At 39.3% G+C, this 22,772-nt stretch overlaps 1 protein-coding gene across 3 annotated transcripts in view; it reads right to left on the bottom strand.

Annotated features, from left to right (window-relative positions):
• PALLD (palladin, cytoskeletal associated protein) overlaps positions 1 to 22,772 on the bottom strand; it is a 412,083-nt gene that overhangs the window by 229,009 nt on the left and 160,302 nt on the right. For all 3 annotated transcript variants that reach the window (XM_049631297.1, XM_049631298.1, XM_049631299.1), the window contains exon 3: positions 6,796 to 6,974. In XM_049631297.1, coding sequence (XP_049487254.1) covers positions 6,796 to 6,974 — 179 coding nt within the window. The remainder of the gene's footprint in view (positions 1 to 6,795; positions 6,975 to 22,772) is intronic.

The following is a 22,772-nucleotide window of genomic DNA, read 5'->3' as shown; positions in this document are numbered from 1 at the left end:
CTTGTGTGCAAGCTCTCTCAAAATTAAAAAAAATTTTTTTTTAAATAGGTGATAGAGATGGAAGGAGGAGGAGGTATGGGAAGGGAGCTGGGGAAACATGAGCAACAATCAGTAGACTCCATTACCAGAAAATCATGGGTCATCTGAGATCAATTTTACTAGAGTCGCCGGAGTTTTAAAGAGGGAGAGGGTAGCAAAAGTCCTACAGAAGTTATCACAGATGCTCTCAAAGTGGCTAGAAATTGGGGACACCAATAGCTGTTTTTCATCTGATTCCAAACATTTAATAGATCTTAAAAATAAAATCCCCTGATTACTTAGAAAGTCTTTCTTTTTTTCAAATTCTTTTTTTCCAGCTGATTTTCAGAGAAAGGTAAAGGGCCAAAAAGGTTTCAACCCCTGGAAAAGACAACCTTTGCTAGTTTTTGCACACCTGTCCAACCCTCGTGAAATCTCAAAGTCACCTTGTGTCTCAGGTGTCAGAGCAGCTCTTGCAGACGGTGGTGGATCAAATCTCCCTCTCTGTGCCAGCAAGTTCCCTTCCCCCCTCAAGGATTCTTCCCTCCCTCTCTCCTTCTGTCTCCTCCCTTTGGTCATCTGCTTTGCACCTGCTAGTCAGGAAAGGACATTCCTTTCTCTGGTTAACATTTTCGTATTCATCGAACCACCACTTTCAGTTTTTGATGGAAGCTCCAGTCTGACATGTTCCAGAACTTACAATTACTATCCGTCTATCTGTTCATCAGCCTAAATGCTATTTCTATATTGCTCCCCACACAGAGGGAGGGAATCAAATGCCCATGATCTCTGCTCTATTCTGAAGATACAAGTGCCAGTGCAAATGTCACAAAGATACACCTGCTATCTTGCCTTTAAAAGGTGTTCTCTTTTCACTTAAAGAACGTACCCTATTTAATACTTCCTCACAGGAAAAGACCCAGAAAATGCCCAATAGCAACAATTAAAGAAAAAAAAATCATTTGGAATACCACCACTCAAGATACTTTGGGGTATATCCTTCCAAAGTCTTCCAAAGTCTGTCTAAAAATGCATAAACATTTTAAAAGATGATGTTATGCATATTGCTAAGTTATTGCTCGTTCCCCCTACTCAATACATTGTGAAACACCTTTCTATGACATCAGATACCTACTTTATAATTTTCTAATGGCTGCTTTAAATACACATGGGCAGCTTTACAATAATTTTATCTCTGCACTAGGAATGGATATATTATTTCCATTTTTAAGTATTTTCCTAGAAAGGTGTGTAGAATAGCAATACATCAAAATGCCCATTTGCCTCACCCTCATGAAAACACTAGGTTTTCATTGTTTTTGTCTATTTGGCATCTTCCTTGATGAAGGAAAAAAAAGCCACATTTCTAGGTGGAAGCAAGCTGGAAGTAAATGATACAGCTTCAACTTCGGCAAATAGGAAGTCTTCATGAAAGCAAGTATCAACCATTTGAAACTATATATTCACATATTAAATATATATTTGAGACCTTGAGAGACTTTAGTGAAACCAGCCTCACAGAGAAACTCCTGGAGTTCAGCCCGTGTGCATATTCTGCCTTTCAAAATTTAAGGAGTGACTATACTCTGTCCCCATACGAGTTACTCATTTTCTCCCTCCCTACTCTCTCAGTTGCTATAATCACCAGTGCAGCAATAATCATTTAAGACTCAGATAAGACCAACGGAAACAATGCCAAGGGTTTAAAATTTTATAAATGATGAATGACTATAAAGACATTAAAATGATTTTTAAAGATTGTTTAATGCCATGGGTAGATGTTTGTGACAGGTTAAGTTTAAAACAAGGTACAAAGGAATACGTAGAATAAAATATACACATACAGGATAAAGACTGGAAAGATCAAAATATTAAGAGTAACCGTCACAGAGCAGTAGCATTACACTTGATTTTTATACCTTCCTTTTATGTGTGTGTTTCAGTTTCTAAAAATAAAAATGTGCTATTTTTATAATAGTAATCATAGCTCACACTCTGTATCAAGGCACTGCTCTCAATCCTTATAGCAATCCAATTTTCTCCCAGAGGAGATGGAGGAAATGAAGCATAGAGCCACTGAAAAACTGTTCAAGGTCATGGAACTAGAAGCTAAGCTAGCCAGAAAATATTATAGAAATATTTAAAAATAAATAATATGAAAAATGGCCAAGGCTGTGCTTAGATTCCTTCAGCTTCTCTTAGTGTATTTTTAATTTTTTTAGGACATTTATTTATATTTGAAACAGAGAGAGAGCATGAGCAGGGGAAGGGTAGAGAGAGAGGGAAATGGAGAATCTGAAGCAGGCTCCAGGCTGAGCCATCAGCACAGAGCCCGATGTGGGATTCAAACTCACTAACTGTGAGATCATCACCTGAGCCGAAGTCGGATGCCCAGCTGACTGAGCCACCCAGGTGCCCCTTAGTGTATTTTTAAAATCCAGGAGAAGAAACCATGTACTCAGAGGGGCTTTACCCTGCTGAGATCAACAGGAGCCATTACTCATACAACATCTCAGCATGTTTCAAAATGTCCCTTAAAAGGGGCACATGTTTTACCTGATTACTCGAAGCACTGAGAACCTATAAATGTCACACAAGATCTGCCACGGTGCATTACACTCGCTCAAGTATCCCTGCGTCTTCCCCACATTCCTGCCCTCCTCTCCGTCCAACTCCTACAAGGCCAGGTTTAATCCCACTTCCTTCATCCCAATTTCAGGACCACCATCCTATCCCGCCTTCTTTGCAGTTCCTAAAGCTGTAATGATCTGTGTAACCCATTTTACAATCAGAAGAGGGTGACAATGATGGAAACTGGAGGTGTCTGGATTTCACATGCTGACATTTACCTTTCCTGTTTATATTATGAATTTAAGATTATCTCTTTGCCACCTAGTCCTGGAGGGTACCCTCCTCACCATCTAGGCCAGATTCCATCTCCTTTCTCCTTTTCCAAGACTTTGGTCTCATTCTTTCTTGCCCTTCTACATGATCTAGGTTTTCCCTCCTGGATTATTTGCATTAGCATAGGACACATACTCTAGTTATTTTGGTATGAAAACAAATAAGCAAACAAAGTGAAAGAAAAAAAAATATTTTTTACCCCACAGTTCTTCCCAGATTCTGGCTCACACCTCTGCTGATGGTTGAACAAAACTTCCGCAACATGATCTATTATTTGTTGCTTCTCTTCCCATATTTTGCACACATTTTCTCAACTCATTCCATCTGACCGTTGTGCTCTCCAGATTCCCCAAACCCCTCTTGTTAAAATCACCAACAACATCCTCAGTGGTTTCCTCCTTGTCCTCATCTCATTTGGGCTCTCAAGCATCTGGAGAGCGAGCTGGCATCGTCCTCTCTCCCGAAACAGGTCTTCTGCCTCCTCTTACACCACCCTGACTAGTTTCTCTACCATCCCAGGGCCATCCTCTTGGAAGTTCAACATGTAGGAAAGATTATCCCAGGCGCAGACTGAGATTTAAGCTGTAATTTATTTTGTGTCATTCTAAAACTTGCTGCAGAAGACAGTGAAATTTAGACAGTTTCCAACCACTACATTAAGTTTTTAGAGGTTTTGTTGAGACTCTGAAGTTCTATAAAAAAATGTCCTACCCTCAGTAGATCCTGCAAATGACTGCATGCTGACACAGTAATAGCAGCGTGGCTTAGGATACAATTCAGTAGGGATGTGTCTGAGTCTAATTCAGTGCTGGAATGAGTACATATAAAAATTTCTTACTTTCAGTCATAATATGAGCATAAGAATTTATGTGAAATTCTCTTCTATTACATGTAATTGTTCTTTGGGATGAAAATACACAAAAATCTCATTTTTTTTCCCTGTGAATTATGATCCAAACTTTACAAGGCCAAGGAGCCAGTTTTCCGAAGTACCTTGTATTAGGCTTAGGAGACTAACTCCTAATGGATCTTTATTCTTGCTCTGCCCAGGTCCCTCACCCTCTCCTCACACACAGTCTGTCTGAACTCACAGATACCTGCTGGCTGGTTGGCTAAGTAAGTCCACTGTTACAGCGCACTGGGAAAAAATCCATCATCTTTGTTAAAGTCCTGGCACGGTATATAGAACCAGAGATTACTTCTCACATATTGATAACTCATCCAAATGATTTCAAAGGCAGAAGTGGACCGGCAGTTCAGGAGCTTCCATACAGAAGAGCCCAATTTTTTTTTTCAATATATGAAGTTTATTGTCAAATTGGTTTCCATACAACACCCAGTGCTCATCCCAAAAGGTGCCCTCTTCAATACCCATCACCCACCCTCCCCTCCCTCCCACCCCCCATCAACCCTCAGTTCTCAGTTTTTAAGAGTCTCTTATGCTTTGGCTCTCTCCCACTCTGACCTCTTTTTTTTTTTTTTTTTCCTTCCCCTCCCCCATGGGTTCCTGTTAAGTTTCTCAGGATCCACATAAGAGTGAAACCATATGGTATCTGTCTTTCTCTGTATGGCTTATTTCACTTAGCATAACACCCTCCATATCCATCCATGTTGCTACAAAGGGCCATATTTCATTCTTTCTCATTGCCACGTAGTACTCCATTGTGTATATAAACAATTTTTTTATCCATTCATCAGTTGATGGACATTTAGGCTCAGAAGCGCCCAATTTACTGAAATAAAAATACAGACTGTGGTGGGAATGTTTTGGGTCTACCAGAGTTAGATATTAAAACTGATTTTAGAGGTAGAGAAATATTTCCTTTCATTATATGAAAAGTAGGTTTATCTTACATATCTTCCAGTTAACCTTTTTAAGCTAATCTGTATCCCTGTAACACGGATACATTTTTATTATATCACTTATTATAACATCACTTAGAATCTAGTTATTTTTTTTAACGTGCCCATCTCTGCTGTTAGATTGGGAACTCCTTGATACTTGAAGAATGGGTCTTAATCATGTTTGTACCTGCATTATCTGACCACAGGAGGACATTCAATGCAGGCTGAAATGAGCTGGTAGTCCATTCAACTGCATGTGATTTCACATAACACCTATAGTATAACAGCAATAAACTCTAAAATTCACCATATTTCACCATATTTCAGCAAAGCTAAAAGCAAATAAAGCATTTGATTTTAAGAGGCTCTATCTGAAGTCGGATTTAGAAGACAAATCTGATCATCCTTAGCAAACAGGTTTCTTAGGCAAGTTTAAGTTCCCTTCATTGTATTCTAAAATACTTTACCATGTCTGCCACACAGCCCACCCATGGCTAAAACCGTTAACTTATTAAATTTTAAGTCTTTTTGTCATTCATTTAGCACTCTGAAACATGTATGACAGTGGTTAAAAATCTGGGCCTTGCTTGGAGCAAGACTGCTTGGGTTCAAATCCCCAGGGGGCTTTGAAAGAGTCGCTTTAACCGCTCTGAGTCTCAGTTCACCATTTATAAAAAGGAGATATGTTTTGATCATTATGCATGAGTATGTACACACTTATAAATGCCATGTAAATATTATTTATTGTTCTATAAAAAGTGTTTGCTTTCATTAACAGGGCAAGGTCCCTTGAGCTCACAGATATTCAAAGACAGTGCAGAGGATCCTTTTACTGAAAGTAAAGATACACACTTTTAGTCAGTGGTAATAGTTCCTCTAAAATTTCTTTTGTCAATTCTTGAAAGAGTTACAAATTATGATTCATATCTTGATTTCTTCTACTTTAAATAATAAAGAAATTTAGTGATATTAAACAGTTAAAAAACATAAAAAGATGAAGAGTAAGTTCATGAAGACCTCAAGGATTTTAATCTTTTTTTTGCATTTCAACTACTATTTTCTCTTCTGATTTTTTTTCTTTTTTTTGAGAGAGAGAGAATAAGAGGGAAAGAGAGAAAGAGAGAGACAGAGAGAGAGAGAGCCCGCACGCAAGCAGGGGAGGGTCAAAAGGACCCAGACAGAGAATCCTGAGGGAATGAGAGCTGGATCTCAGGATCTCACTACTGTGAGATCATGACCTGAGCCTAAATCAAGAGTCGGACGCTTAAGTGGCTGAGCCACCCAGACTCCCCTTAACTACTACTCTGAAAAGCAACCAATTAACAGAGTACTCACCAATTTATGGATATAGAAACAAAACATGTACTGTGGGTGCTTAAAACGTTTCCAATTTAAATTATAGGTATTGATCAAAATCCAATAATAGTGTAAAACTATATACTTTCACGTCAAGCTTTCTAATTCCCCACAGGCTGAGTCTTGTCAAGAACAAAAGAAATATTCTACTCTCTGCCTACCCGTTTTCTAATACAACACTGATCCTTGAAGTTTTTTCATCCTGAGATTGCAAGTTCACCATACATTTAGCTGGAATAACGGAATTTCACAAAAGAGGCAAAAATTCTAGAATTGAATACAAATGAGAACATTTAAAAATATTCAATCATTTAGCATTCCCATGAATGATTTCCCAAGTCATTTATAGTTTAACTCTATCTGGTCGATAGACACGGTTTTTCTAGATGTTCCCATTCTCTCTTCACTAGAGAAATCAAAAATGAGTTAGACACTTTACATTTTAAGTAAATTCAAGTTAACGCAGCTGAAATGTTTTCAATTAAAAGGAACAAATATTGACATTAGCTGATGTATGCCCAAGTGTCAGACTGTTCATTATAAAATTCTCAGGAGAAATGAGGTTTGAATCACGCCATTATGCTGTTTGCATTGGGAAGACATGTTCATAGGGAAGCTCTACTCAAGCTATCAGACCCCAACCACCCCTTTAAATCATGCACCTCTCCTTACCTTCGATGAACACCTCGGCAGATGTTGTGTCTGAGCCGCTGGGGTTTGTAGCCAGACAGGTATAGCGACCTGTGTCGTCCTCAAAGGCCTCAGCTATGACCAGGGTGTGGAGGTCCCCACCCTCACAGCGGATCTGAATGTCGGGAGTGTCCTGTAGCTCCTTCCCCTCACAGAACCATCTGCAGGCCAAATGGAGGTCAAAGGACAGGAGAGAAAGAAAGGAAATGGTGATGTTTAAAACAATAAAGCAGAAGTGAAAGGCTGTAATAAGATGCTTGTTTGATTAAAAAAAAAAAAAAAAAAAAAAAGATCTGTGCTGATGTTACTGAGGGAAACCTTAGAGACCGTGAAATTAATGACTAGACATTGCCCATAGGTTTTCTTTGTAAAGCATCTTGTACATTTTATCAACTTCAAAATAAGGGATATCACCAAACTTGGAAAGACTGTTTTAGTTACAAAATAAAAGGAACAGAAATTCAAAGTGTCTTCTTATAAAATGTTTTATCGTAGATGCCTCTTACAACTTTATGATTCTTACCTAAAGAAAAATATGAAATCTAAACATTATGCTCAAAATATCTAATGTATCAGGGGAAACTAGTCATCATGTTGAAAAATCGTAGGCAGCACTATTTTTGTTGACCCTAAGACTCCCGATCAGCTGAGCAATAGCAGATTTAATGGCTTCCACATTTCTGGTATTTACAAACCTTTCTAGCAGACCGCCTGGCCTCCACGAGGTAGAGAGATGCTGGCTGTGCTGTAATTCATTCTTGCTGGTCAGCACTTTTCCTCCTCCAAACAACCAGGACCTGGGTGTAAGAGGCTGCAGGCTGCCAGACTGTTTTAGCACATGCTCTCTCTCTCACACACTTGCCTTATTCCCCCAGCACCTCATACTCTCAACAGGATTTTCACAAAAAAAAACATGAAGCTGCCCTAAAACCTCCCCTAAATGTGATTTATTTTTAAAGAAATATGTAGGAATGTACCACTTGCAACCAAAAGCAATGAAGTCTCTGGGACAGTATTGTCCGCTTACCTCTTAATCAGCACTCAGATTTCCTCTGAGTCTCATATTCTATGAAATTCTTTGGATTTTGCGTCCTTTTATAAAAATAGGGCATTAGAGACTTTTTTCTATATTGAGATAGAATATAGGTATTTATATTTAATCTGAAAATAAAACCAGTTTGCTAATACTACTCAGGGGATTAATTCTAGAAACTTAAAAATTAAATACGGGTTAGTCGTAAAAGGACAGATAAGACTTTGGGAATTAGAAAACATTTACCACCACCACTCAGTCAGCAGAGCATCCTCAGCAACAACACACATACTACTTCTGAGACTGTTGAGAAGGGCAGGATTTCTTAATTCTAGGGCATTTTCTCATTTCCTGTGTCTTCATACAGTCCCAGAGAACGTTCCAGCCTAGAGCCAGCTTCCAGTTCATTCTATCCTGTTCTCTTTCCATAGTCCCAGACCAGATCTTCACCCATGAGAACTGACTGTGGATTCAGTTGATTTCCCCATCTGCAGTAAACTATAGATTCTTTCTCTATTCTATATCAGAATAAAGCTCTTCCCTACATACTTCAGTCTTTCAACTTCAGACCTGTCATTGAAGCCATTCATATACCTGGCCCTGATTTTATTTTTTTAACATTTTCCTATACTAACCCTCTGCTTCTATTAAATATTTGCATGAATTTATTATTTCCTACATAGTCCTCATGTATCACTTGCTGATTTTCCTTTGCCTATCCTTTCCCTTCCTTGGGATTCTCTCCTCCCCTCTTCATTAAACCCACCTAGGAACCACTCTTCCTCATAGTCAAGCTATAGGCTCCTTTAACAGACTAAATTCTACTGAACACATGCTTGCTGGGCACCTTCCATGTGGAAGGCGCTACATTACATCCTACAGGTAATGCCTGGTAAACTCTGCAACTAGTTGAGTTTATACTGTCAGTAAGTGTCCTTATCTTCCATGGAAAAGACACAAACCAACATTTGGATGTGAAGTTAAGCATCATAAGTACAGTGGAGGTTTAAGAGAAGGAAAGAGTAACTGCTTTGGTTAGATCTGCTTCATAAGGAGACCTCTGCCTAGTACTCGAGGAGTGTGATATCTGGTCCTCTAACTCCTGGGTCAGCAAACCTACAGCCTGCAGCCCCCATAACCTGTTTTTGTATGGCCCATGAGCTGAGAATGTTTTTTAGATTTTTAAAATTTTTAAGAAAGAGGATAAACTTGTGATATATGCAAATTATAGAATGTCCAAATGTCAAAGTCTATCAAGTTTTTTGGGGAACACTGCCATGCTCGTTCACTAACTCATGGTCTCTGGCTGCTTTTGCATTACAGTGACAGAGTTGAGTAGTTGCATCAGAGCACATGGCCCACAAATCCTAAAATATTTACTATCTGGACTTTATAGAAAAACTTTGCCAACTCCTGCTCTAACTTCTTGCTCCTCAAAGTGTGATCCTTGGACCAGTCGCATCAGCATCATTTGGGAGTTTATGAGAAAGGCAGAATCTTGATCCTCATCCCAAATCTACTCCCGTCAGTTCAGATCCTCCAGGAAACTCATGTGCAGGCAAAGGTTAAGCAGTTCTGGCCTTTTAGGTTTTGACCATGCTAACCTGCATCACTGGGTCCTGGCTTTCCCTCTAGGATGCTCATTTCTTTAATATAGCAACCGTATTTGATGGGTCTTGTACCTCCAGTCCCTTGCACAAAAATGCATGCAGAATTACATTCTGTTTCTCCTACCTCTGTACTAAACACATTTGAACATCTTTCCTTTGACAGTTGATCACATAGTATAGAAGCTATCACAAAGTGCTATTTCCTCATACTGTTATTTGAGGCCTACTGTATTCGTGCTTTATTTTCCCACCTAGGAAATAGGCTTCCTCATGGCAGAAAAAAATTCTTAACTTTTTTTATTGATCCATTGTGTATTGTATACTTGATGCTTTCAAAATACTATCTGCCACTTGTTATTCTGGAATATGCTTTCCATGAAAAACCCAATAGTGAAGGATCTATGGACTACTAGATCTGGAAGATGCTATATATTCTCACTTCTTGGTGTCTGCAATTCCCATTTTCTCATTAAAGGCCCAGAAAGTCTTGCGGAAAAGAAATTTAACGCTGTCTAATCTAGTATTTACTCAACTTATTTGACCATGAGATTCTTTCTAAATTTAGCATCTACTTTCTGAGTATATATTGCAGAATGCTTTCTAGCATACTTATCCCATACAATCTGTAGTTTTTGAAAAATGAAGACCAATTATAACCTGAGCAATGAATACGTATACGGCTGAAGACACTAATCTGTAAGCACAATAAAATACTTGAAATATACTTTAAAAATGGCAGAAGGAGTAAGGCATTTTCTGCAACGGTCTATTTTGTCTTCTGAGATGGTTCACCCTTGTCTTCAACAATTGCATATGGTGACACGGTTGGTGCTTTGCTTACAAACCATTAGACTGATCTGCTTCTTGCTTTCTAAACACTAATGCTATTTGTTCTCCAGCTCCATGAATAAAACTTAAAAAGCATCTCCGATTGTAAAATACAGAAGACCCAGTGCAGAGAAAAGATGAAATTTGTCCCATTTCAGCATTAAGTACAATAATGAATGTGAGTCATTTATATTGCTTTGACACTCAGGAAAGTCAGATTGTTACTGATATTAAGTACCTGTCAAGTGACCAGTTCTATGTTGTTAAAATGTGGTTAAGATAGGGTGTGACTCAAGAGGGGGGGAAACTGCAAATATTTAGATGGCAGACTCCCTGTAGCAACAAGAAGGGCAGCGTGGTTCCTGGCCAATATTTAGATAAATGTGTTTAATTTATGATTGGAACCATTTGCACGCTGGAGCCAGCAAGGGCCTAGAAGAGGCTCAACTGTGACTTTAGGGAAGTTAGCTAGCCTTCCTGGTTCAGGTTCCTCATATATATGAGAACATGAGACTTTATAGCTGTAAAATTTCATGATTCTAAGGTTCTTGGTGAAATGGAAGGGTTTTATATTTAGGACTACATTTGAAGTCTTTCCAGAAGTGATACAGAAAATTCTTTGATGAAAGGTCCAAGTAATTAATGGCTTCGCTTCTATGAAATATACTAAATACAATAGCACTTCTAAGATTATATACCCACATTGGGTCCTTAAATGTGTCAAGGGACTTAGCACCTTGTCTTTATCACTACTGTGGTACTTGACTTCCAACATTCTATTGAAATCTGTTCTTCATGTTCCTCTCTATCCTACTAGAATACAACTTTTCCCAGGGTAGAGGCCTGGCCTTTTTAACTTATAAGCATACTATATGTTCCAGCACAATGTTTGGTATATGGAATGTATTAATCATACCTTTTTATTTTCTGTAATTCTGAGGCTTTGACATCTGGGCCTTGCTGATCCCAGAAAGACCAGCCCTCCCAGAGCTAGCCCATTCTTCAAAACGGTAAATGACTCCTCTGGGTGCACATTCCATATGAAAGCTAATCCTTCTACAGCCACATTCCCACCACCCCTTCTATTGGGCTCTCACACTCAGGGACACAATTGCCCTGCTCTAATCACCCCAGGGCCAGAGAGCAAAACACTAGGGGCAGCCCATATGCCCAGGAGTTCCCTGTGATTATTCAAACTAGCCAATCTTAAATCTACTTACCCTGCTTCACCTCTTCCTACCTGCAGAAAATCCATAAAAGCTCTTACCCATGCTTCCCTCTCCTAGGGGGTACCTGGTGATTCCCCTGTGTTCCCCCATGGTGTAGCTCCTTAATCTTGGGAACTATGAAAAACTATCTTTCAATGGCAGTCCTGTCCTAGTCTATTGGCCTTACCATACCTGATATAAAATGCAGGTTTTTTTATTACTCTTTTAAATGTTTATTTTTCCGGGGGGGGGGGGGGGGGGGGGGGGGCAGAGAGAGAGGAGACACAGAATCTGAAACAGCTCCAGGCTCTGAGCTGTCAGCACAGAGCCAAACGCAGGGCTCAAACTCGGGAATGGCAAGACCATGACCTAGGCTGACGTTGGATGCTTAATCAACTGAGCCACCCAGACACCCCATAAAACCTACATTTTTTTTTTTAAATTTATTTTTGACAGAGAGAGACAGAGACATAGAGACAGAGCATGAGTGGGGGAGGGGCAGAGAGAGGGAGACACAATCTGAAGCAGGCTCCAGGCTCTGAGCTGTCAGCACAGAGCCCGATGCAGGGCTCGAACTCACAAACTGTGAGATCATGACCTGAACCGAAGTTGGATGCTCAACCGACTGAGCCACCCAGGCACTCCAAAACCTACATTTTAAAGCACTGAACTGATCAAAGAATTAGATTACACATGAAGAAAGGATTGAACCAATAGCTGAAATAATACCTATTACAGTTTTTGCCTTAAGGCATATACAGAGAGATGTCTATCTACCTTCACTTGCTCATACCGAAGTACATCTTAAAAATACAAAATTAAACTCAAAATCATCTACTTCAAAACAGGAAATCAGCATTGTCTGATTCTTTATGTAATAGACAAGATACAAATCACTTTCTTGCCTAACCTAAGAGAATCCTGGAGATTTTAAGTACTGGTGCAACAAAGGAGATGGATGAGATGTACTCATGGCATGTTTGTTTTGCTAAGTTTCTTGAAGGTCATACTTCTATCAGCTTTCTGGAAAGGACTTAAGACATTCAGTATTCTTTAAAGAACAGGTAAAAGGTCTGTTGATTCATTTCTGACCTGAAATTTTTCCTATCTTACATTCTGGTTGCCAGTACAGTTTAGGAAAGGCAATACTGGTGTGGCAAGCCAGAAAAGAGAACAAAAACACAGGTCTGGTAAATGCGTGGAACAGGTAATGACACTGTGTTCTTTGCATACCCTGTGGCAGACATCTCTAACTGGTCGGAATATTCTTTGCTAGCGAAACTGGAGGTCTCAGAATTCTCAGCATGGCTGTTTGGGCAGGCAGGGTACAAAGCAACTGAAGTTGAAGTCTTCTGAAACAAAACACATTTGCCATACTCAATGTGGTGCCTTCTTGGCAGATACATTTTTCCCTTTCCTCCAGATCCTGGAGGCTGTTCCTATTGTAAGAGTGGGGAGAGGGTTTGGTGGAGAGAGAACACGTGTGGAAGTGTGTAATATAGCTGGGAGAGTCTACTTAGGTAAAGTTCCACTGAAAGACACCCTGGACTTTTTTTCATTCTATTCATTACACCTGGAAGTCATTTAACTAGTGCGTAAAACACTGGTTAGTATATTGGAAAATCAAAATGCTAATTATCTACTTTCCCATTCTGTACTTCTAACAAATTTCAACTTGAATCAGACCTTGTCCATACTTCATTTTAACTATTAAATGGTTAAAATATATAACTACAATCTCATAGTTAGGATGAGGATGCAATATTTGGGAACCATGATAGTCATAAGGACTTATACAAATTCAAATCGAGAGAGTAAATATGTATATATTTAATGCCTATTTTATGCCATGCACTTGGTAAATATGGCCTTATTTCCCTCAAAACCTTGTGGAGTAGTTCTCATTTTATCTTTAGATAATGGCTACTCTTATTTATGTATAGAAATTTAAAAAGGAAACAATGTGGATAATTAAATCCGGATAATCTTCACAATTTAATTTTCTTTAATACATTTAGTTTCATCTTTCATCAAACTTTTTATTATAGCTATAAACAAATTTTAACAAGTTTTACAGATTCTTCCCCTCTAATCTGGTGGAGCTAAGCAACCATGTGATTGCCATGTGATGGGGAGCTAAGGCGCAAACATGAAAATTAGTGGAGTAAATCTCTATTCAAAAGAATTAAGAGTTGCTCGTATAGGAGTAAGCCAGTTGAGACTGATTGTCAGATTCCAAGGTCATAAACAGGGCATGAAAAGAATCTTGCATTAATCGGAAATAAAATGTAAAAAGGATTAGGAGATACAGTCATATTCATTCATTCATCAATCATTTATTCATTCATCAAGGGGTTGATGGCACCTTGACCCCAATCTAGGAATTCCTCGAGGGTACCAATGTCAGCTAAGTTGGATTTCTTATTTCATGAGGCCAGTGCTAGGCAAATAGAGAAGAAAACCCAACTATAGACCTAGGAAATACTGAATACACTTCATCTAATGAACAGAGGCTCTTCTATCACATGGAAGCACGTACGGCTTTCAAAAATTTTTAAAAATTGGCTATACCTTGATACATATAGATTAGAGGTTAGTTTTGGATAGAATACTTAGGTTAAACTTAGTTCATTAGAGAGGGGATAATGTTGATGAACTTTACAAGACTGGAATTTTTTTTTGTTCATAAGAGATGACAGAGAAAAAAGGATCATAGTATTTAAAGGTCTGTAAGATGGCACATTTCTTTATATTACTCATGCTGGGATTTTTTTTTTTTTGAAATCTACATTGTTTTAATAGATATATTTCTTCTTGTTGCATAATGTCTTTTTTTTTTTCCGAAATTTTCAGACATTCCAGACTAAAAATGAGACAGTGCCAAAAATTCAAGGATCATATTATAGCACCAGCAGGATATGGCAGGATTGAAATTCAAGAAGGTGTTTTACATAGAAACGTTCAATATTTAATTGTTCACTTTCTACATTTCAAGGTGAGGTCAAATGTAACCTCTGATTTGGTTAGAGTTCGACTGTTGGAAGAGAGTGGCTGTATCTGACTGCAGTCACAGGAAGTGCTTTGGTTAAGGATCAAAAGGGGTCACAAGGGTAACTAAAATCAGGGGGATCACAGCTGCTTCTGAACAAGAGACCTCCTTTGAAAACTAACAATCGTTTCCATTCTTGGGCAGTGTAAGAAAATTTTTAAGTTGACCTCTCTGATGTGGCCTTTTTTTCTTCTTAGGACCCTGGCAACTGGCAGTGAGGCTCAGAACTGTATTTAGGAGTGGGATACACATGTGGGAAAGCCCAGAACACTCTGGTTCTCCAAAACAGGACAATACTGTTGATTTTTTGATAATAAATTCAACTGTTAAATGGAAGGGACTAGCAAATCCACAGGCAAAGTGGAATATGTACTACCCAGCATGATATACTAATACTTTGTTTAAAAAAATCACATATGGCATCACTTGGTTTAACCGTTGACTAGTACTATCTATTCAATACACAAACAGAATTACAGATTTTATGATTGACAGCTTCAGTATCTTTCTCATTTTGAACAACAACTATGTATTGTGGAGATTTTCTGTGCCCTGTATTTTAAACATGAACAAATTTTAAGATGGAAAAATCGGATTTATAAAATTTATAATGCTTCATCAATGAATCTTGGCTAATATTTTCCAACTCTAAGGAAAATGGTAAATCTTGGAAGCCAGTTAATAGAAAATTGAGTGCTTATTAAATAAAAGCCTTTAAGAATAGTTGAGTTTTCATTTTCTTCTCTAAGTCACGTTTCCGAATAGTCATGGAAAAACAAAGTTATGTTGAAAGATGTGTCTCCACTTTTACTTCCCAACTCCACTGATTTGTGCTTCCTACAAAAATTTATCTTCAAAGGGATAGCAATGATTATAGGAAGGCAAATTTAGCCTGCAGCTGCCCCTTTCTCCCTAAGTACAAGCAGCCACATGACTTCACAGAAGCACACGGTCAAAGAAAACTAAAGGAACTAGTTTTTAAGATGCTATTATAATGGAAATCAAGGGGCCGGGGTGGGGTGGGGGGGACCAATGGAACAAAACCCAGAGACATCAGTGGTTCCACAAGGGGTTCTATTTTCTAGGTGTTCCTTTCTCCCAAAAGAATGATAGGAATGACAGTGCTCTCCCATGAAATGGGTATAAGTTCCCAATTTTGGTGATTGTCCAAGATGAATTTTATTTATGCCTGAGCTCAAAGTCAAGCCATCCGTAAATAGTGCATTTCATACATCCTCAATTAAACACCAATTAATTTTTATGGAGTATTTTTTGTCTTGTCACCAAGTATTTAATTTTTTACACATGTTCACATTAACCACAAGACACACCATGTTTATTCTGTCATGTGAATTTATAGGCAGACCAAAGTGAAATTAGGCCTTGTCTAAATTTACTAGAGTTATCATTTCATGCCTTCTTAGCTCAAAGGACAACAGCTAAATTTGTGTGGACAACAGATGTACTTTAACCTTCTGGTCAAAAAGAGACCAATAGACTGAGTTTTTGAAATTCAAAGCCCAGGAAGTGATAAAATGGCCTTTGAACCAAAACCAGACTCATGTCTACCAATTTTTTCCTCTCATAATCATTTATCTCGTAAGAAAGAAAGATGCAATAGAGAGAGGAGTAAATGCAGCTCAAATAAACCGAACTTCTAAAATGATTTTATCTTGTTTTGACCAGAAGAGGTAGCTTCTTCATATCTGGACTCAAGGAGCATGTAGGTGTTAATCAGTATCCCTAAGAAACAGCATAGATGTGGGCAGGTAGAATCTACACTAAGTATGTGTGCTGCTGAAGCTCTTAAAATCTTAGATTATGTCCAGTATTTTCCACGCTGGTGATGTAGTAGAAAGGGCCTAGGGGCCGGGAATCAACAGTCCAGGATTCTGGTTTCACCTGGTCAACAGACCAGCTAAGCTGAATGAAATCCAGTTGTCCTCTCTTTTAGGGCTGGAGTTGATTTGTGAAATGTGAGGCATGAACTAGACCAGTGTTTCCTCAAATGTGTCCCAAAAAACTATTTCTGCAGCAACAGATAGCATTGAAAAAGGGTCCTGTGGCACAATAGGTTTGTGGAGCAAGGAGTTAAACATCTGTCTTTACTATAGAACTTTCTAGAACTTTGACTATGCCAATATACACTAAATTTCCAAGAGAAAAACTGCAGGCATCATTCTCAATCTTATTTGACCATAGAACATATTTTGAGAATCACATTGAAAGATTAATGGTACATGGAACACATTTTGGAAAACACAGGGTTGAATTATCACTAAGATCCCATCTAACTCTACAATAGTGACACTGAATACCTGCCCTACACTTTACAACTACCTCTTCCAGTGCTCACGACAGGCATCAGTAACGAAGCAAAACTTCTTTCTCACTGGCCCCAGACTTAGTTCTGGAATCCTCCAGCAGTGCTCTGGGCAACCACTACCAACCATTTAGACAGAGCTGGCACTTGAGTTGAAACATATTGGCCATGTCTGATTTAACAGTCTATGTTTACGTATTATTTTCTTAGATAGGAGTCAATGTGAAATGCTGACTGCTGGCTCTGACTGTTAACTCTAAGAATTTTTTTTTTCTGTTTTGGACAAGCAGCCATTTTGCCATGGCACATGGCATTACTGGGCCCTCCCTCACCCCCCACCTTTGGAAAATGCTCAGGGTCAATGTACAATATGATGTCCAAATCAGGTCATTTCAAAGAATGAAACAGGCTACCATTATAATTACAGGAATCAATAGGAACATGGCTACTTTACTTCATTGCAAGAGCAACTCAAAAATGTGATTTTGGCTTTAGTGGATATTTTGACTCTGCAAATGTGATTCATCCCCATGAGTAGACAAAAGTAAACTTCACAGTCTATGAGGGGGAAAAAAGTTCCCACCTTCCTGTCACTCATTCACAAGTTCTTGTTACACCTGTTAAAAAACAGATTCATCCTTACCAGTCCTCTATGCGGGCAGACAAATAAGTAAGCATGACCTGACAAGTCATACTTCAAAGTTACCTATACTGTGAAAATTGGTACTGAATGTTTCCAAGCCTTCACAGCGTTGAGGGAAAGAATGGATTAGAGAGAGAGCCCGAGAATGAGAAATTGCATACATAAAACAGCTAGAGGTGCACATTCAGCTATTCTGTTGTTACATTTATGGCAGGTAATTACTAGCCATTGTTGTAACTTGGATTGCATTCCAAAGGAAATAAAATGGGAGATGTTTTATTAGACAATGCTGTCAGTCTTCTATGCTTTTGGAACCCATCCATGGAGATACAACGATTACCTCAGACTTACGAAACCCAGAAGGACTAAAACCAAAGTAAGGATAGGGAAATAAGACTTCTTGGTATCTTCAACTCGACATAAATACAGAAACCCACATAAAACAGTTGATGTATAGACCGTTAGCAAGCCCAGTAGTTTTCTCTTTGCATGTGACAAGCAATTACATTGAATACAACTGTTCCCTCAAGAGTGGAACGTTCTTCCCCCAAATCAAAGTACAGGAGGATCATCTATAATTTTTCCTAGTTTATCAGTACCTCCATTTCTTGCTTTAATCCCGCTGCCAGCTAACCATGATTAGGGGTAAGGGGGGAGAAAACAGGTGAAAGCGGGGACAGAAAATGAGTGGGAAATATCCCTCTTTCTGAAAAAGCTAGAACTTCAGAATTCCAAGGGCTTTGCTTCTCTCTCATCCCCTCTCCACAAGAGCTTTCAGCTAATACTGCACTGGTTGATAAGTCCCCATCAGCTGAACCAGGTTCAGCAGGCAAAGGTGGGCGCTTCAGCCTCTCAGATTTGGTGGACAATCTGGCTGAGGTGGAGGGGAGGCTTGGTGGCCTCCTCGCACAATGTTCTGACCCTAGTCTAATGGCGTTCAAGCCTGGCTAGCTAGTGTGGTCCCGTACGAACCACAAAACCAACACCAAAAACAGAGCATGCGAGCCAGCAAAGTTCAACCATACACTGGTCCCGTCAGTCCGTAACTACTTACAGAAACTGGTGTTCTTTCTTTTTCCAAGATTTTCCCAGCTAGCTCACATCAAAGCCACCCCCCTTTTCTAAGTGCTTTTCCCTTTTTCTTATTTTGTGTTCCTTCTAGAAGTCTACACTTGGAGGTCAGCTTTCCTAGAAGAACTGTAATAAATGAAGCATCCACCAAGCAGGGAACTGGGAATGAGACACTGAGGAGGTAGGTATAGAGGGAATTCCAGGGCTGGCACACAGCACTCACATGCCTGCACCAACTATCTTAACAGCGAATGTTTTCATCAAAGCGTTGAGCCACATTTTATACCCACACACACAGAAACCTGAATTAAACATCTGACGCGCTCCTGGAATCAAGTTCCTGAAAGAGTCACAAACACCCAGCAAACACTGCTGTGCAACTACCTTTCTGACTCTGATTCACACAGGTAATTCCCTAAATAGCATCTGTCCTACCCCCATCAACTGGGATCAGATACATACTTGTGAGTCTGTAGAACGGTGAGCCATTTCCCAAGAAAGCTGTCTCCACTGCTTCCCCTTACATCCTGGGTGTGTGGAGCTGTGGCTGGAGCAGGGAGGGGCCTCAGGTGTGTGAGCAAGAGCAGGAAGTCAGGACTAATTATACTTTGTTTTATTTGGCTATTTGAATAACAAATAAACTGGCAGGTTTCATTTCAGTTGCTTTTTCAGAGCAAATGACCTCAGGCTGGCATTTCACTCCAATCGACTCTAAGTTTTCAAGTGTTAAAATTAATGTTATGATTAGATACAGACTTCAATCTTTTTCTTTGAAAAATATGGATTTTCGGGGCGCCTGGGTGGCGCAGTCGGTTAAGCGTCCGACTTCAGCCAGGTCACGATCTCACGGTCCGTGAGTTCGAGCCCCGCGTCAGGCTCTGGGCTGATGGCTCGGAGCCTGGAGCCTGTTTCCGATTCTGTGTCTCCCTCTCTCTCTGCCCCTCCCCCGTTCATGCTCTGTCTCTCTCTGTCTCAAAAATAAATAAAAAACGTTGAAAAAAAAATTAAAAAAAAAAAAAGAAAAATATGGATTTTCGTGATGAAAAAAACCTCTTTGCTGATTAGAAGTTGAGCACCCACCTGGCTCCATTCCATCAGTCAGTGCTCACATCCTGCGTGCCCCAAAGCTACTTTGATGGCACAATACACAACTTTTAAAAACTGGCTTCAGAAGTACTTAAAGACTTGGCAAAAGACAAAACCAAACAAACCTCTAAAACTATTATGTGGTACAGGGTAAGGGGTGGGGGAGACTTTAGCATATTATATTTGCTAGTTAGAGGAAGTTATAATAGTTCCTTCGTTTGCATAGCAAATAAAAATACGTGTTTTTGTAATTTTAAACTGTCCCTGATAATGGCTACATATGTTTGCTGTGGCTGAAAAGAACAGTGTATTCAAAGTTTGCCTTGGGGAGCCTGGGAGGTGCAGTCAGTTAAGCGTCTGACTCTTGGTATTGGCTCAGGTCACGGTCTCACAGTTCTCGAGTTCGAGCCCCACATTGGACTCTGTGCTGATGGCATGGAGCCTGCTGGGGATTCTGTCTCTCCTTCTCTCTGTCTGCCCCCGCCCCCATCTTGTGCTCTCTCTCAAGGTAAATAAATAAACTTTAAAAAATTTTTAAAAATACTTTATCTTGTGGAGGATTTTAATTCTCAGAGTTCACTATGTGCATATCCAGACATCTAGATAATACTATCTCCAACTCAGCTACTCCTTTCTTTGGGGGTCCTCAAGAATTGCTTGGGACAAGGAAGAGTTTTGGCCAACAGTTCACTCTTTCAAGCTGTGCACGTTAAGAGAAAGCCTTTCTACACTACCTTATCATTTTGGCAATTTGTGGATGTTGATAAATTTCTAGCACAGTTACCCTGTGCTAGAAAAAGACAGAGGGAGTTCATGCTGTATGTAAATGCTGTTTCACATTCATAGTCTTTTCTCAATCCTCTTGGGCAAGAAAATCCTAGTGTCCCTCCAGATTTTAATATTCTATTGATTCATAGTTTCTCCAAGTTATCTGAAGGTAGGCTTAAAAAATATGTGTCCAGGTACTGTGTTAAGTCAATGTTGAAGGATCTAAAGCAATTCCCTGAGGTTTCTTATGACTAAAATTACTCCACATGCCCAAAGATGGAATGGATTGGAATGAGTGGGTTCCCGGTCACTAGATACACTCAAGATGGAGGAAAAAAGGTAGGAATCTTGTAGAGAGAATTCAAGAACCGAATGGCTGATTGATGGAGAGTCTACCATGATGACTGGTGCCATGATCTTTCTTTTAGCAAGCAACTGACAGCTGACGCATGAAAGTGGGACAAAACATCTAAGGCCTGGTGTGCTGAACACTAAAGACTGGCATAATCCTCTTAATTATGATGCACTTATTAGATTAGCCTAATCTAATCAAGGTAACTCTTGAAGTTTCCAGGGGCTTTTTAATTAGAATGGTTTATTGGGGATATATTAGCTGTTAAATGGAACTTATGTTCAGCACACAAAATGCTACATTTCCATGTTTGCAAATAGTCTGTCACAAAATATACTTTAAAAAACAATCGAGGCGCCTGAGTGACTCAGTTTGTTAAGCCTCCCACTTCAGCTCAGGTTGTGATCTCACAGTTCGTGAGTTGGAGCCCTGTGTCAGGCTCTGTGCTGACAGCTCAGAGCCTGGAGACGGCTTCGGATTCTGTGTCTCCTCCTCTCTATGCTCCTCCCCCATTCACCCTCTCACTCTCAAAAATAAACAGTAAAAAAATTTAACAAGAAAACAATTTCACACTTCATACAAAAACCTGGGTGAATACAGGATACTGGACCATTTCTTCTAAAAGAAAGACTTCCTAAATTTAATCACCTTCATTGCTAACTTGCTTTGTATTAAACTTTCTACTTTCTCTTTGCTCAAGTTCACATTTTAGCCTTATTAACGTAGGACCTCTAACTTTCAAAATGTCTGTTAGATAATCACATACTAAACTTCAAATCCAATGAGGTATAATTACATTTTTCAAAAGCACGTTTGAGAGCCTTAAAGGGATTTTTAAAATTTTGTCATTTAACTAAAGACTGATTTTCATGAAATTTTGCAAATATATTCTGATAGTTTTCTGAAAATCCTCCCATTTCCTACCTTTTGATATCCTTTTGCATTTTTCAACACTCTTCTTGGAGAAGAATCACATACCACCCAAAGGGTGAAGATAAATCATGATTTCTGCTGGGGACTGGCACTCACATAAAAATATCCGTTGGGAGAGGAAAGCACAGTTCTCTACAGAAGGAGATCTCTGCCACAGTCATGCTGTGTAGGACTCTTCACAGCCTCCGTCTGCTTCCTCAACATTTCCACCCTCAGACCCAAGCCTCTGGAGGGTGTGCCCGCCTTCCAGCTCCTGTGCTGTGTTTCGTCTGTCTCTGTCCCATCAGGTATGGTCTATTCTCAGTGTTGAGAAATAAAACCAAAACCAAAACAAAACACGAAAAAGAAAACCCACCCTTTAGCTAAAACCTGTGATTCTGTACAACCAGTTATTTACTTTTGTCCAAAAGCAACTCTCCTGAATAAGACGTAAAATGTGTATTTTTGCTCAATATACATAATATGCGGATATCCGATAATCCTGACCTCCCATTTTTCTCATTTATCCTCACATCCGTCACTGAGGTGGAGCTCAAATTCCTCCCTCTTTCCCCACCTCTTCTTCCCACAAAGAAAATATCCTATGATTTCTAAGTGACTAAGAATTGAAACACTAAATAGCTCTAAGAGTCTGGTGGCATTAGAGATTTTCTGGCCAGTAACTAAAGAGTTAATTTTGGACATTACAAAGAAAATGTTAAATCCGTTGCCAGGTCATTTACTGCAATGTTAAAAGCTAACAGAATGAGTTTGCCCAGCACCCTGGAGTCTAATAATGTAATTGTAACTAGTGCACGGAGAAGAGGGAATAGTCTTCTAACACTGCTTTAGAAGTGATTTATTGATCCCTACACAATAATTCTTCAGCGATTCACAGAACCAGAATTTATAGATTTATTCCCAACTTCAGGAAAAATTGACTTCACTCTTGAACCCTTTGCCTTCTTCCATCAATCTCCGAACTGCAATTAGCTAAGTTAAACTGTGATCCTGGAAAGGCATTCCCTCACCACCCACCCCCAACAAAATGTATATACTTTACATAAAGGAGGAAA

The sequence above is a fragment of the Panthera uncia genome, chromosome B1, assembly GCF_023721935.1.
Source record: "Panthera uncia isolate 11264 chromosome B1, Puncia_PCG_1.0, whole genome shotgun sequence".
In the NCBI taxonomy this organism is placed as follows: domain Eukaryota; kingdom Metazoa; phylum Chordata; class Mammalia; order Carnivora; family Felidae; genus Panthera; species Panthera uncia.
This window is presented reverse-complemented; position numbering and strand designations above follow the sequence as displayed.